This window comes from Oncorhynchus tshawytscha, linkage group LG34 (genome assembly GCF_018296145.1).
Source record: "Oncorhynchus tshawytscha isolate Ot180627B linkage group LG34, Otsh_v2.0, whole genome shotgun sequence".
NCBI lineage: Eukaryota > Metazoa > Chordata > Actinopteri > Salmoniformes > Salmonidae > Oncorhynchus > Oncorhynchus tshawytscha.
The window spans coordinates 15,824,157-15,834,720 of NC_056462.1; the positions used below are offsets into that span (position 1 = coordinate 15,824,157).

The window sequence follows — 10,564 nt, forward strand, 5'->3', positions numbered from 1 at the left end:
AGTTATATTATTAGCCTAAATTACAACTATCCAATCAACTCATCACATTTGGAATAGTAGGCTATTTTACATAAGTCTGCAAATATGATGATGCATGGAATGATTTATTATAAACGGTGCATTTTTTCGGGTGAAAATTTGCTTCCCCAAACTTGAAACTCACACTCCGCCTATGGGATACGGCATGCTAATTTTCCTTGGCAGGGTTGCATGACTCACATCTGTACGGGTCTAACAGTGAGAATAGGTCAAATTAGAGTGGGTGAAAGAGGGTGGTCAAAAGACAGGGAAGAGATGGAGGAGACAGAATTACAACTCGTTTCTCTGTACTCTCGGTCGGTCGCCATAGCGCCCAGTTTCATGACGCGGTCCTGGAAATAAACCTCGAGGTATGTGTGTGTGACGCAGGGACTGATCCCCCATGGACAGCACACATTTCATATGGGAAAGGTGCAATGCATTATTATGCTCATAAATCTCCATATGTAACTAGTTCGTCGTATACAGCCACAGGTTTATGGAGAGAAAGGAGAGCAGATCAATAGATAATCTACATAATAATAATCTTTACTAGCCCAACTCTTCGTATGGGTCCAAAAGATACAGTCTTGAAGCTTTTTTCTCAAAGGCGTATCGTCTTGAAACGGAAGTTAAAGGGCTACTGGCAAGGTGTGCTTTTTTCGGCTTCAGATGGCCTAATTGTTTCCAAAAAACTAAAACGACTAGACTAAATCTAATAATACACAGTGGTCTAATGAAATAAGCGCATCAGGAACGAAGAGCTCCGGAGCCAATGTCCTGGCATAGACGGGGCCTAAATCACATTGTGACGTAACAGTGCACAATGGGTAGTAGGCCGGAGGCTACTGTGTTACCCTGCATATAGGGTTTACACACAACAAGGCACAATGCATTAGGTCCAAGGACGTCACATATAGGCCTATATGCAAACAAGCGCGCGCGCACACACACAGTTGGCTGAATTAGCAACGAGCATTGCAGCAGCACCATGGTTTGTTCATACAAACGTCACATATAAGCCTATATGCAAACAAGCGCGCACACAGACACAGTTGGCTGAATTAGCAACGAGCATTGCAGCAGCAACTGTTAAGGGTAGCCACTCCTAATGCAATCAGCGGCAGAATCACCGACAGAAAAACAAGGCTGTGTGTGCACGGTAAACAGATCTCACGGCTGCTAATACTATTACGTTAACACTGAGCCCTACACCCTGACAAACGCTACACAGCTTTAAAAAAACAATGGGCTTGCTAACCTAACCAGATACCCCTCAACTGATGAATAAAAAAAACTATCTGGACATGAGGTCACAATCCAACATGGATGCCAAAAGATTAGTAGCAACACATGGCCTCAAGGAGTGGATTAACTTCTTCACCTCTATGAGCCTCGAGAACAATATGGCCATGGTAAGGGAACACATTGACAAAGTTCTACATCTGCAAAGCTGCTTTTGCACACTGGCCATGCTTCAGCTGTTAAGTATGAGATCTTAAGTAGGTAGTGCAGAGTAGACTCAAGGTTTTAGCCATCTTTACCATCTGGGTGGGATTTTGGATTACATAGACTGGTCCCTGATCTGTTTGTGCTGTCTTGCCAACTCCTATGGTCATAGTCACGTCAATAACCACAGGAGTTGGCAAGACACTACAAACAGATCTTGGACCAGGCTAAAAATTACAACCCAGATGAAGGAGACAAGAATACAGACACAAAGATATTCCACAAGGGGCAAGATGTTATACACATTTTATCATTACTGTCTGCAAGTAGTTGGCGAATCCATTTCATTTAGAAAGAGAGAAAGAACAAGAAAACGGAAATAGCTGCTTCTAAAAATCAAAGCAATGTGTAATATCAACCGATGGCCCGACAGAGGCTGAACTGGACCAAAATCTCTCCTCTTTGTGGACACCCTTTAGCAAGAATGGTGCATAATCAGCCACGATGGTGGATAATAAGCCAGGATGGTGCACAATCAACCACGATGGTGCATAATCAACCATGATGGTGCATAATAAGGCAAGCCAGGTGGAATAGAGAGCGAGTGAACTTTTTAGAGTTGATTTTTAGAGGAAGGGCGCTAACCTGTTTATTGCTGCTGAGGATTAGCTTTTGCTAGCAGCCTTGAGGGCAGCATAACCTGCTGTGTAGTGGATAATAGTATTTGGTTAGCTGTAATTAAACAGCACAAATCCTTATTCAATATCAACGGTGTTAGTCTGTCCAGCGAAAATGTGCATAAAAATATAAAATAATTCATACATGTAGCCACTGAAATTTGCATAGCCAAGATGGCCGACAAAACAACGGCCTAAAAAACCATGGTCAGGCAGAGGGAGGGAGCCACGTACAGAAATCTAGTGATTAATTCCAGCTCTCAGAAAATGTCCTCCACATGCTCATTGCTCTCCCTCCATATAAAAGCCAGACTGCAAATGTCTAGTCTTTCATAAAGATCAGCCCTGATAGGATTCATGTGTCCTGTCCACATAGAGGTCTGAGTGTTCTCATACAAAAAGGCCTTGTATGCGTTCTTTGTCACAGGTGGGGCCAACCTAATTAAGATGAGAGAGAGAGAACGAGATTCTTGGCTCTCGGTTACCCTGGCCGATACAGTCCACTTCTGTTGGCACTTCCTTTCGCTTTCTTTTAGTCCCCCTTTCCCTCATCATTGCTCCCCCTGTCTGTTCGTTTCAGGGCTGGGAGTATGAGTCTTAGCAGCCCCAGAAATAGCAGTCTCCTCTTTTCCGTAGGTACCCAGGGACTGCTGGCCTGCTGTACCCTCTCAGCAGGAAGGGTGTGTGTGGTGTGGTTCGTATCCACATGCTTCCCAGACAAAATAGTTTGGAAGAGTTAGTGCATATATAATGCCAACTTTTTGTGACGTTTTGGTTCACTTCAGTTGTTCAGGCATACAATTTTTTGCCGAAGTCAGTAGCCGAAGTCTACGCCCCTTTGTCGGTGATTGGTCAATAATAGGGATTCTTCAGTAAAGTGTTTTTCATGCAAAAAAAAAAAAAATAAGAGACAAATACTGCAAACATCTTAGTTAGATGTAAAATTGCAAGACTAAGATCCCCTCAGCAAAAACTTCAAAATGAATAACAGATTTCTTGAGTTATTTTAGATTAATTTAACTATTTTGAAGAAGTGTATACTGGCTATGGCTTCTCAAAATGGACAAACAATACCATCGACGCTTTTGATAATTGTTCAAGCGAGGGTCTTTTAAGGGATATACAAGCTTGTTCGGTTCACCTAGCTGAGCTGAAGAATGCTGACACCTTAACAGACACATCTCCTGGGCTGTGCCAGCCAAGCAGGGAGGGACCCAATGGGGGTCCACCCCCCCCGAACCCCTCTCCTCGGCTGGCCCCATGTGTCTGAGGCATCTGGTAGGGCCTTCCATCATCTCTCCTCACTTCCCCATTAGAAGCCAGCATGCTCCTGTCCAGTCCAGGAGATGATGCAGATAGGGCTTGGAATCTGTCAAGAGACTGCCAGTGAATGTGAACAAAGGGGTTTATATGAATGTTATTACCCGTTTTGGTCCACATGGCGTAATCCTCAGTTAAAAGAAGGCAAAACGTCAGCAATGGTAACCATTCCATTGATGCCAACCCTCATGCAACCCGATCACCTGCACAGCTTGGATGCCCATACAGACAGTCGACACTCTGTATTGGTTGGAGGAGGTGTGTCAGTGCTTTTGCAGCAGGCTAATGCAGTTTGGCAGCGTGCTAACAGGGTGATAGGTTATGCACTACCTGTCAGCCCATTGTGAAGGAGGGTGCTACATTTTACAGCACGTCGTCAAACCAGTCGCACAGTCAGGTTGTGTTAAGACACAGACATGGTTCGTTTAGTTTCAATCCATTAACATGATCTGTCTCAGTAAACAGAGCTACAGTAAAGACAAAGGAGTGTAGCCGAGCTCAAAACGCATGTGGGCAACCATACACACACACACACACACACACACACACACACACACACGTCAGTCATTCGGTGCATTCGAAAAGTATTCAGACCCCTTGACTTTTTCAGAATGTTGTTACATTACAGCCTTATTCTAAAATGGATTAAATTGTTTTTTCCCCCTCAACAATCTAAACACAATACACCAAAATGACAAAGCAAAAACAGGTTTAGAATTTTTGCAAATGTATATTTAAAAAAAAACCAGAAATATCACATTTAAATAAGTGTTCAGACCCTTTACTCAGTACTTTATGAAGCATCTTTGGCAGCGATTAAAGCCTCAAGTCTTCTTGGGTTTGACGCTACAAGTTCAGCACACCTGTATTTGGGGAGTTTTTCCCCCATTCCTCTCTGCAGATCCTCTCAAGCTCTGTCAGGTTGGATGGGGAGCGTCGCTGCATAGTTATTTTCAGGTATCTCCAGAGATGTTCGATCAGGCTAAAGTCCGGGCCCTGGCTGGGCCACTCAGGGACAATCAGAGACTTGTCCCGAAGTCACTCCTGCATTGTCTTGGCTGTGTGCTTAGGGTCATTGTCCTGATGGAAGGTGAACCTTCACCCCAGGCTGAGGTCCTGAGCACTTTGGAACAGGTTTTCATCAAGGATCTCTCTGTACTTTACTCCATTTGTCTTTGCCTCAATCCTGACTAGTCTCTCTGTCCCTGCCGCTGAAAAGCATCCCCACAGCATGATGCTGCCACCACCATGCTTCCCCGTAGGGATGGTGCCAGGTTTCCTCCAGACGTGACGCTTGGCATTCAGGCCAAATAGTTCAATCTTGGTTTCATCAGACGAGAGAACCTTGTCATTTGCCTTTTATTGAGGAGTGGCTTCCGTCTGGCCCCTCTACCATAAAGGCTTGATTGGTGGAGTGATACAGAGATGGTTGTCTTTCTGGAAGGTTCTCCCATCTCCAGAGGAACTCTAGACCTCTGTCAAGGCCCCTCTCCCCTGATTGCTCAGTTTGGCCAGGTGGCCAGCTCTAGGAAGAGTCTTGGTGTTTCCAAACTTCTTCCATTTAAGAATTATGGAGGCCACTGTGTTCTTGGGGACCTTCAATGCTGCAGACATGTGTTGGTACCCTTCCCCAGATCTGTGCCTCAACACAATCCTGTCTTGGAGCTCTATGTAAAATTCCTTGTGGCTCATGGCTTGGTTTTTGCTCTGACATGCACTGTCAACTGTGGAACCATATATTGACAGGTGTGTGCCTTTAAAGCATGTCCAATCAATTGAATTTACAACAGGTGGACTCCAATGAAGATGTAGAAACATCTCAAGGATGATCAATTGTTGTAATTGTCATTATTACAAATTAATTAAATAAAAAAATTTTACATTATAAATTTACTTTTTAAAACTTTTTTTATTTGTTTAAAAAAAAAATCAAACGATTAATCGGTATAGGCTTTTTTGGTCCTCCAATAATCGGTATCGGCGTTGAAAAATCATAGTCGGTCGACCTCTAGTATGGATCATGGATAGAGAGGAGAGGAGGGTGTTTTGTGTAGGACTCATAAGATGCTGCAACCCTAGGTTTCTCCTAAGAGCTTTTCCTTTGCAACGATGGTGCAAGAGTTTAGAGTGGCCAGAGCCCACCACCAAACTGTCACTTGCAGAGCTGGGGTGGCCTAACCAGCCTAGATATGAAAGAGAGCAGTCTACAGTGGAAACTTGGCAGCCAGTTAACACCAGTTTTTTCTGTTAAAGCCTTCACTGCTGGCTCCACTATTGGACCCGGACCAGACGGAAACACCTTCGACTGAGGGATAACATACCCAACTGATTAAAATGTCCATTGGATGTGCTTGGGGGGATGGCTGACTCAGATATTCCCATGGACAGACTCTCCAAGCTGGCTCGTCTTAAACATGTCCACCCATCACTACGCTGTGATAGTTCAATTAAAAGCACGCCACGAAATCAGATGTCTAAGAAAAGTTGTCATAGTAACCGCCACTTTCTGTAGATGTTCAAGCTAAGGCTAAACAGAGATGACTCAATTAGTACATTTGAATTAGTCTGTCGACCCCATTAATACACAAAGTGTATTTATGTTACTTCAGTGTCACCATTGAATTGGGTAGGTTTTACGAAAACAAACAAACACTCTTCTACATGCACACACACGGGGCGACAGCCTAGAGGTTAGAGCGTTGGACTGGTAACCGGAAGGTTGCAAGTTCAAACCCCCGAGCTGACAGGTACAAATCTGTCTTTCTGCCCCTGAACAGGCAGTTAACCCACTGTTCCTAGGCAGTCATTGAAAATAAGAATTTGTTCTTAACTGACTTGCCTAGTTAAATAAAGGTACCATTTTTTTTTTTTTAATGCACACACACTAAGTTGACAGAGGCTGTACCGGGGCAGCAGGGTAGCCTAGTGGTTGGACTAGTAACCGGAAGGTTGCAAGTTCAAATCCCAGGTACAACAGGCAGTTGAAAATAAGAATTTGTTCTTAGATAAATAAACCTAAAATAAAATATGGATTGCCATTTGGATCTCTTGCAAAGCAGTTTTACAACCCAAAAATTTAAATCATTTTGGGTTTGAAATCATAACTGTGCTAAATCCTTCTTTCATTAATATTTGTCCACCCAAAACTAAAATCCTCCTACTTCCTGTCCCCCCTCTGCTCTTTGTCCTTGATTCTTTCCTACATGGCTCAGGGTGAGAGCAGGAGAGACAGGCTCTAAATTGTAAAAAAATAATAATAATCTGTCTCTTCATCTCCCTTCATCTGCACTGATTGGAACATACCTGACAAGTGAAAACAATAATGGTGGAAGCTCATCATGAGGCTGGCTTTCACCTGGTCAGTTGTCAGTGCTGAAGAAGGACAGGGAGCGAGGTGAGGTCAGATTTTGATGCGGTCAAGAATGAGCCAGAGAGAGAAATTACAGGAGAACTCTTTAGCTTACACAACAGCCTCAGCCTGGTCTGAGCCAGTACCATGCCAACCCCGGACTCAACATTTGGCCCAGTTCAGAATCAGATATGCATTCAAATTAGATATAGGCTAAAATGTATAGGGAATGTGTAGGATATCAGAGCTTGACTGATCTATCCCAATGCAGTCAGGGAAACATGCATCAATAGTCTATATGAGCTGGGTGGATACAACTCCCAGAGGGTCATGGTGAGTTCATGCATGGGCTATGCAGCATAATATCAACATATATATTTTACACAAGTGGCCTATTCCCTTAACAAGTAGGCCTAAAATCCAAAATCTAGTTTTGTGGACAATGTGCATCAAATGAACAATGTGCTTCTTTGTTGATTAGTTCAATATATAATAGTGAGTTTGACAGTTTTGAGCTTGTGGCTTACTGACATGATTGCATTGCCAGTATTCAACAGCCTAAAACAGTGTGCCATTGACATAACGACATGATAAGAGGGCAGAGCACTTGTAAACTGTCACCAAGTCACAACAGTGACAAGTACAGTGTCTCATACAAGTGATAGAGTGCATCGCATACAGTCATGTACGATTGATGAGTATGATGCATTTCTCCCCCGAAATTGTAGTTTACCTTGATGAGGCATTGTTATGGTATCGTTGATATTAGTGGAGCCCGCGTTATAAATTATGACTGCAGATGCGTTGTGGAGTGCAGCGACGTTGCGAATTTTATCTCTGAATGTACAATTCCCCGCAGCTATCAACGCCATCCAAGCATTGTTTTGATAAGGCAGGGGATACTTAGCGTTCGGGTCGCAAGCTTGTCTCTCTTGCAAAAGCAAAGGCATCAACACTTGCCCTCTTGCTTCTTTCTTGGGGGAGTGCTCGCCATATCTTCCACACTCAGTCTTCTCTGTTTTGATTTCTGAAGTCACGGGATCCACATAAGTAACGTTGACAAACGCGGTGTACCATTCTTCTTTCTCCGCCACCGTAAAGTCCAGGCACAGCAAATGCACGAAGCAAAAGGATAGCAGCCATGTTGAGAGAGCTAGACTGCGGCAGGCTTGGATGAGGGTCATTGCCATGTTCAGTCCGAGGATATAGCGAATGTTTCCCTCTCCACCAAGTCTAAAAGCTGCCTCTCGCTGGTAGCCTCCCCTTTCCAAGCTCGACGAGTACGATTTCGGACTACCCTGAAGTTGAAATACTTGAAAAGTGATGTAGCAAACCAACTGGTTAAAGGTAGCTTCTGGTTGTTGACAGAAATGTTTTTAAACAGTTGGTTGTAAAAGGCGTGCTTCTCCACCCTGCCTACTGCTACCTAAGCGACCGGCCTGCAATGTTGTTATCAGTCAGCTGGACAAGCTTTCTAAACATGTGACCTGGGCGGGGATCACGAAGATAGTCGAACCTGTCCCCCATAATAAAGGCTAGTGTTCGCCGATACAGGGATCGGCAATAGTTCCTCGTGAGAGCCAGTTTCATCATAGCCCTTGATGGTTTTTGCGATTGCACTTGAAGAAACGTTCAAAATTCTTGAGATTTTCTGGATTGACTGACTTTTATGTCTTAAAGTAATGATGGACTGTCATTTCTCTTTACTTATTTGAGCTGTTCCTTCTATAATATGGACTTGTTTTTTGGTACCAAATAGGGCTATCTTCTGTGTACCCCCCACACCCCACACACACACACACACACACATAAACACCGTGTCACAACACAACTGATTGGCTCAAACGCATTAAGAAGGACAGAAATTCCATAAATTTACTTTTAAGAAGGCACACCTGTTAATTGAAATGCATTCCAGGTGACTACCTCATGAAGCTGGTTGAGAGAATGCTAAGAGTGTGCAAATCTGTCATCAAGGCAAAGGGTGGCTATTTGAAGAATCTCAAATATAAAATATATTTTGATTTGTTTTACACTTTTATGGTTACTACATGATTCATTATGTGTTATTTCATCGTTTTGATTTCTTCACTATTATTCTACAGTGTATAGAAAATAGTCACAGTGTACAGAAAAAAGTCCAAATAAAGAAAAACCCTTGAATAAGTAGGTGTTTGAACTTTTGACCGGTATAATATATATGTATGTATGTATGTAATATATATATATATATATGAATTACAGGTTAATATTGTCAGGACACGTTGCAGAAAAATAACATGATCATAGCCGTGGGTCTGTGACCTGTAATCGAGTAAACATTGCCCTCTGCTGGGTAAATATTGTGATTACATATTGCAAGCAGTTCTTCAAGTTGACCTCAAGAGAGCACTGTATCCTACTACATGTCCATCATCATGCTAGCCTTTGGAAGAGAGAATACAGAATGAGTGCGTCATAGGCCCTATATACGTCCCAATTAATCACATTCTTTCCAATGAAAGGAAGTCTAGATTAATGCAGTCTAATAATAGTTTCACATTAGTTCTTCAATGAAATGAAGTCTAGATTAATGAACACACTGTAACAAACGTACTAGTGACCATCAGGATATGTAGCCATAAAACACACTGTGAATGAAACCCTGATTAATACACCATTCTTTTTCTGAAGGTTCAAGATCATTTCCAATGAAAGGAAGTCTAGATTACATCTGATCTACCACATAGTTTGCCACTATTGATGTGTGAACACGTTTCAATATGAAGTTAGATTTGAACACAAGACTCGTAACAAACGGAACCATGGAGAAATGTAGCCATAAAACAACATGTGCTTCGAAACATCTGATTGACCACATATTTCGTGAACACGTTTCTGGACGAGGCTGGATACCAGGAGGATCTGAGAATGACAGACTGTTGTTTAGTACAGTAGCCTACACACACACCATTGTGTTCATATGGACAGATGGAGATAGATACAGTAAACCTACATGAGGTCAGATGAGATGGTATATTTCCTCTAGAGAGTATTTTTGTACAGTAATAAGGTGACAGGTCGTTGCATTTCCACAGCACAGCCTTGGGAAGGGAGATTTCACTGGAAATAACTAGGCCATGTCTCCATTTAATCACTTTCCTTACCGTTTTGAAGTAGGAAACCTAAAGTATTTTATGTCATTGCCAACACATATGAAATGATCAAATCTATTCCATTTGATCTGGATTTGCCAAGACGTAAAACTATTGACGTAATCCTTTTGGGATTCAATTCGATCAAACCCACAGTGCAGTATTTGTACAAGACCGTATGAATTTGGCCCTCAGTCAGTGGTCAGGTGCCTTGGTAATAGTAAACATATTGTGAAATATGTATCTCTTGCAGTAGCTGACAGCTAGCTGACTGTCAGAGTCCTTTTTTGTGAAGAATCAACAACAAGTGGGACACAATCATGAAGTGGAACGACATTTATTGGATATTTCAAACTGTTTTAACAAATCAAAAACTGAAAAAATTGGGCGTGCAAAATTATTCAGCCCCTTTACTTTCAGTGCAGCAAACTCTCTCCAGAAGTTCAGTGAGGATCTCTGAATGATCCAATGTTGACCTAAATGACTAATGATGATAAATACAATCCACCTGTGTGTAATCAAGTCTCCGTATAAATGCACCTGCACTGTGATAGTCTCAGAGGTCCGTTAAAAGCGCAGAGAGCATCATGAAGAACAAGGAACACACCAGGCAGGTC

General features: G+C 42.6%; 1 protein-coding gene across 1 annotated transcript in view; it reads right to left on the reverse strand.

The window, feature by feature from the left end:
• Positions 1 to 8,071, reverse strand: part of LOC121838799 (RING finger protein 150-like) — a 31,253-nt gene extending 23,182 nt beyond the window's left edge. Inside the window, exon 1 of the mRNA XM_042311997.1 lies at positions 7,547 to 8,071. Coding sequence (XP_042167931.1) covers positions 7,547 to 8,003 — 457 coding nt within the window. The 5' untranslated portion in view covers positions 8,004 to 8,071. The remainder of the gene's footprint in view (positions 1 to 7,546) is intronic.
• Between the last annotated feature and the right edge of the window lie 2,493 nt (positions 8,072 to 10,564).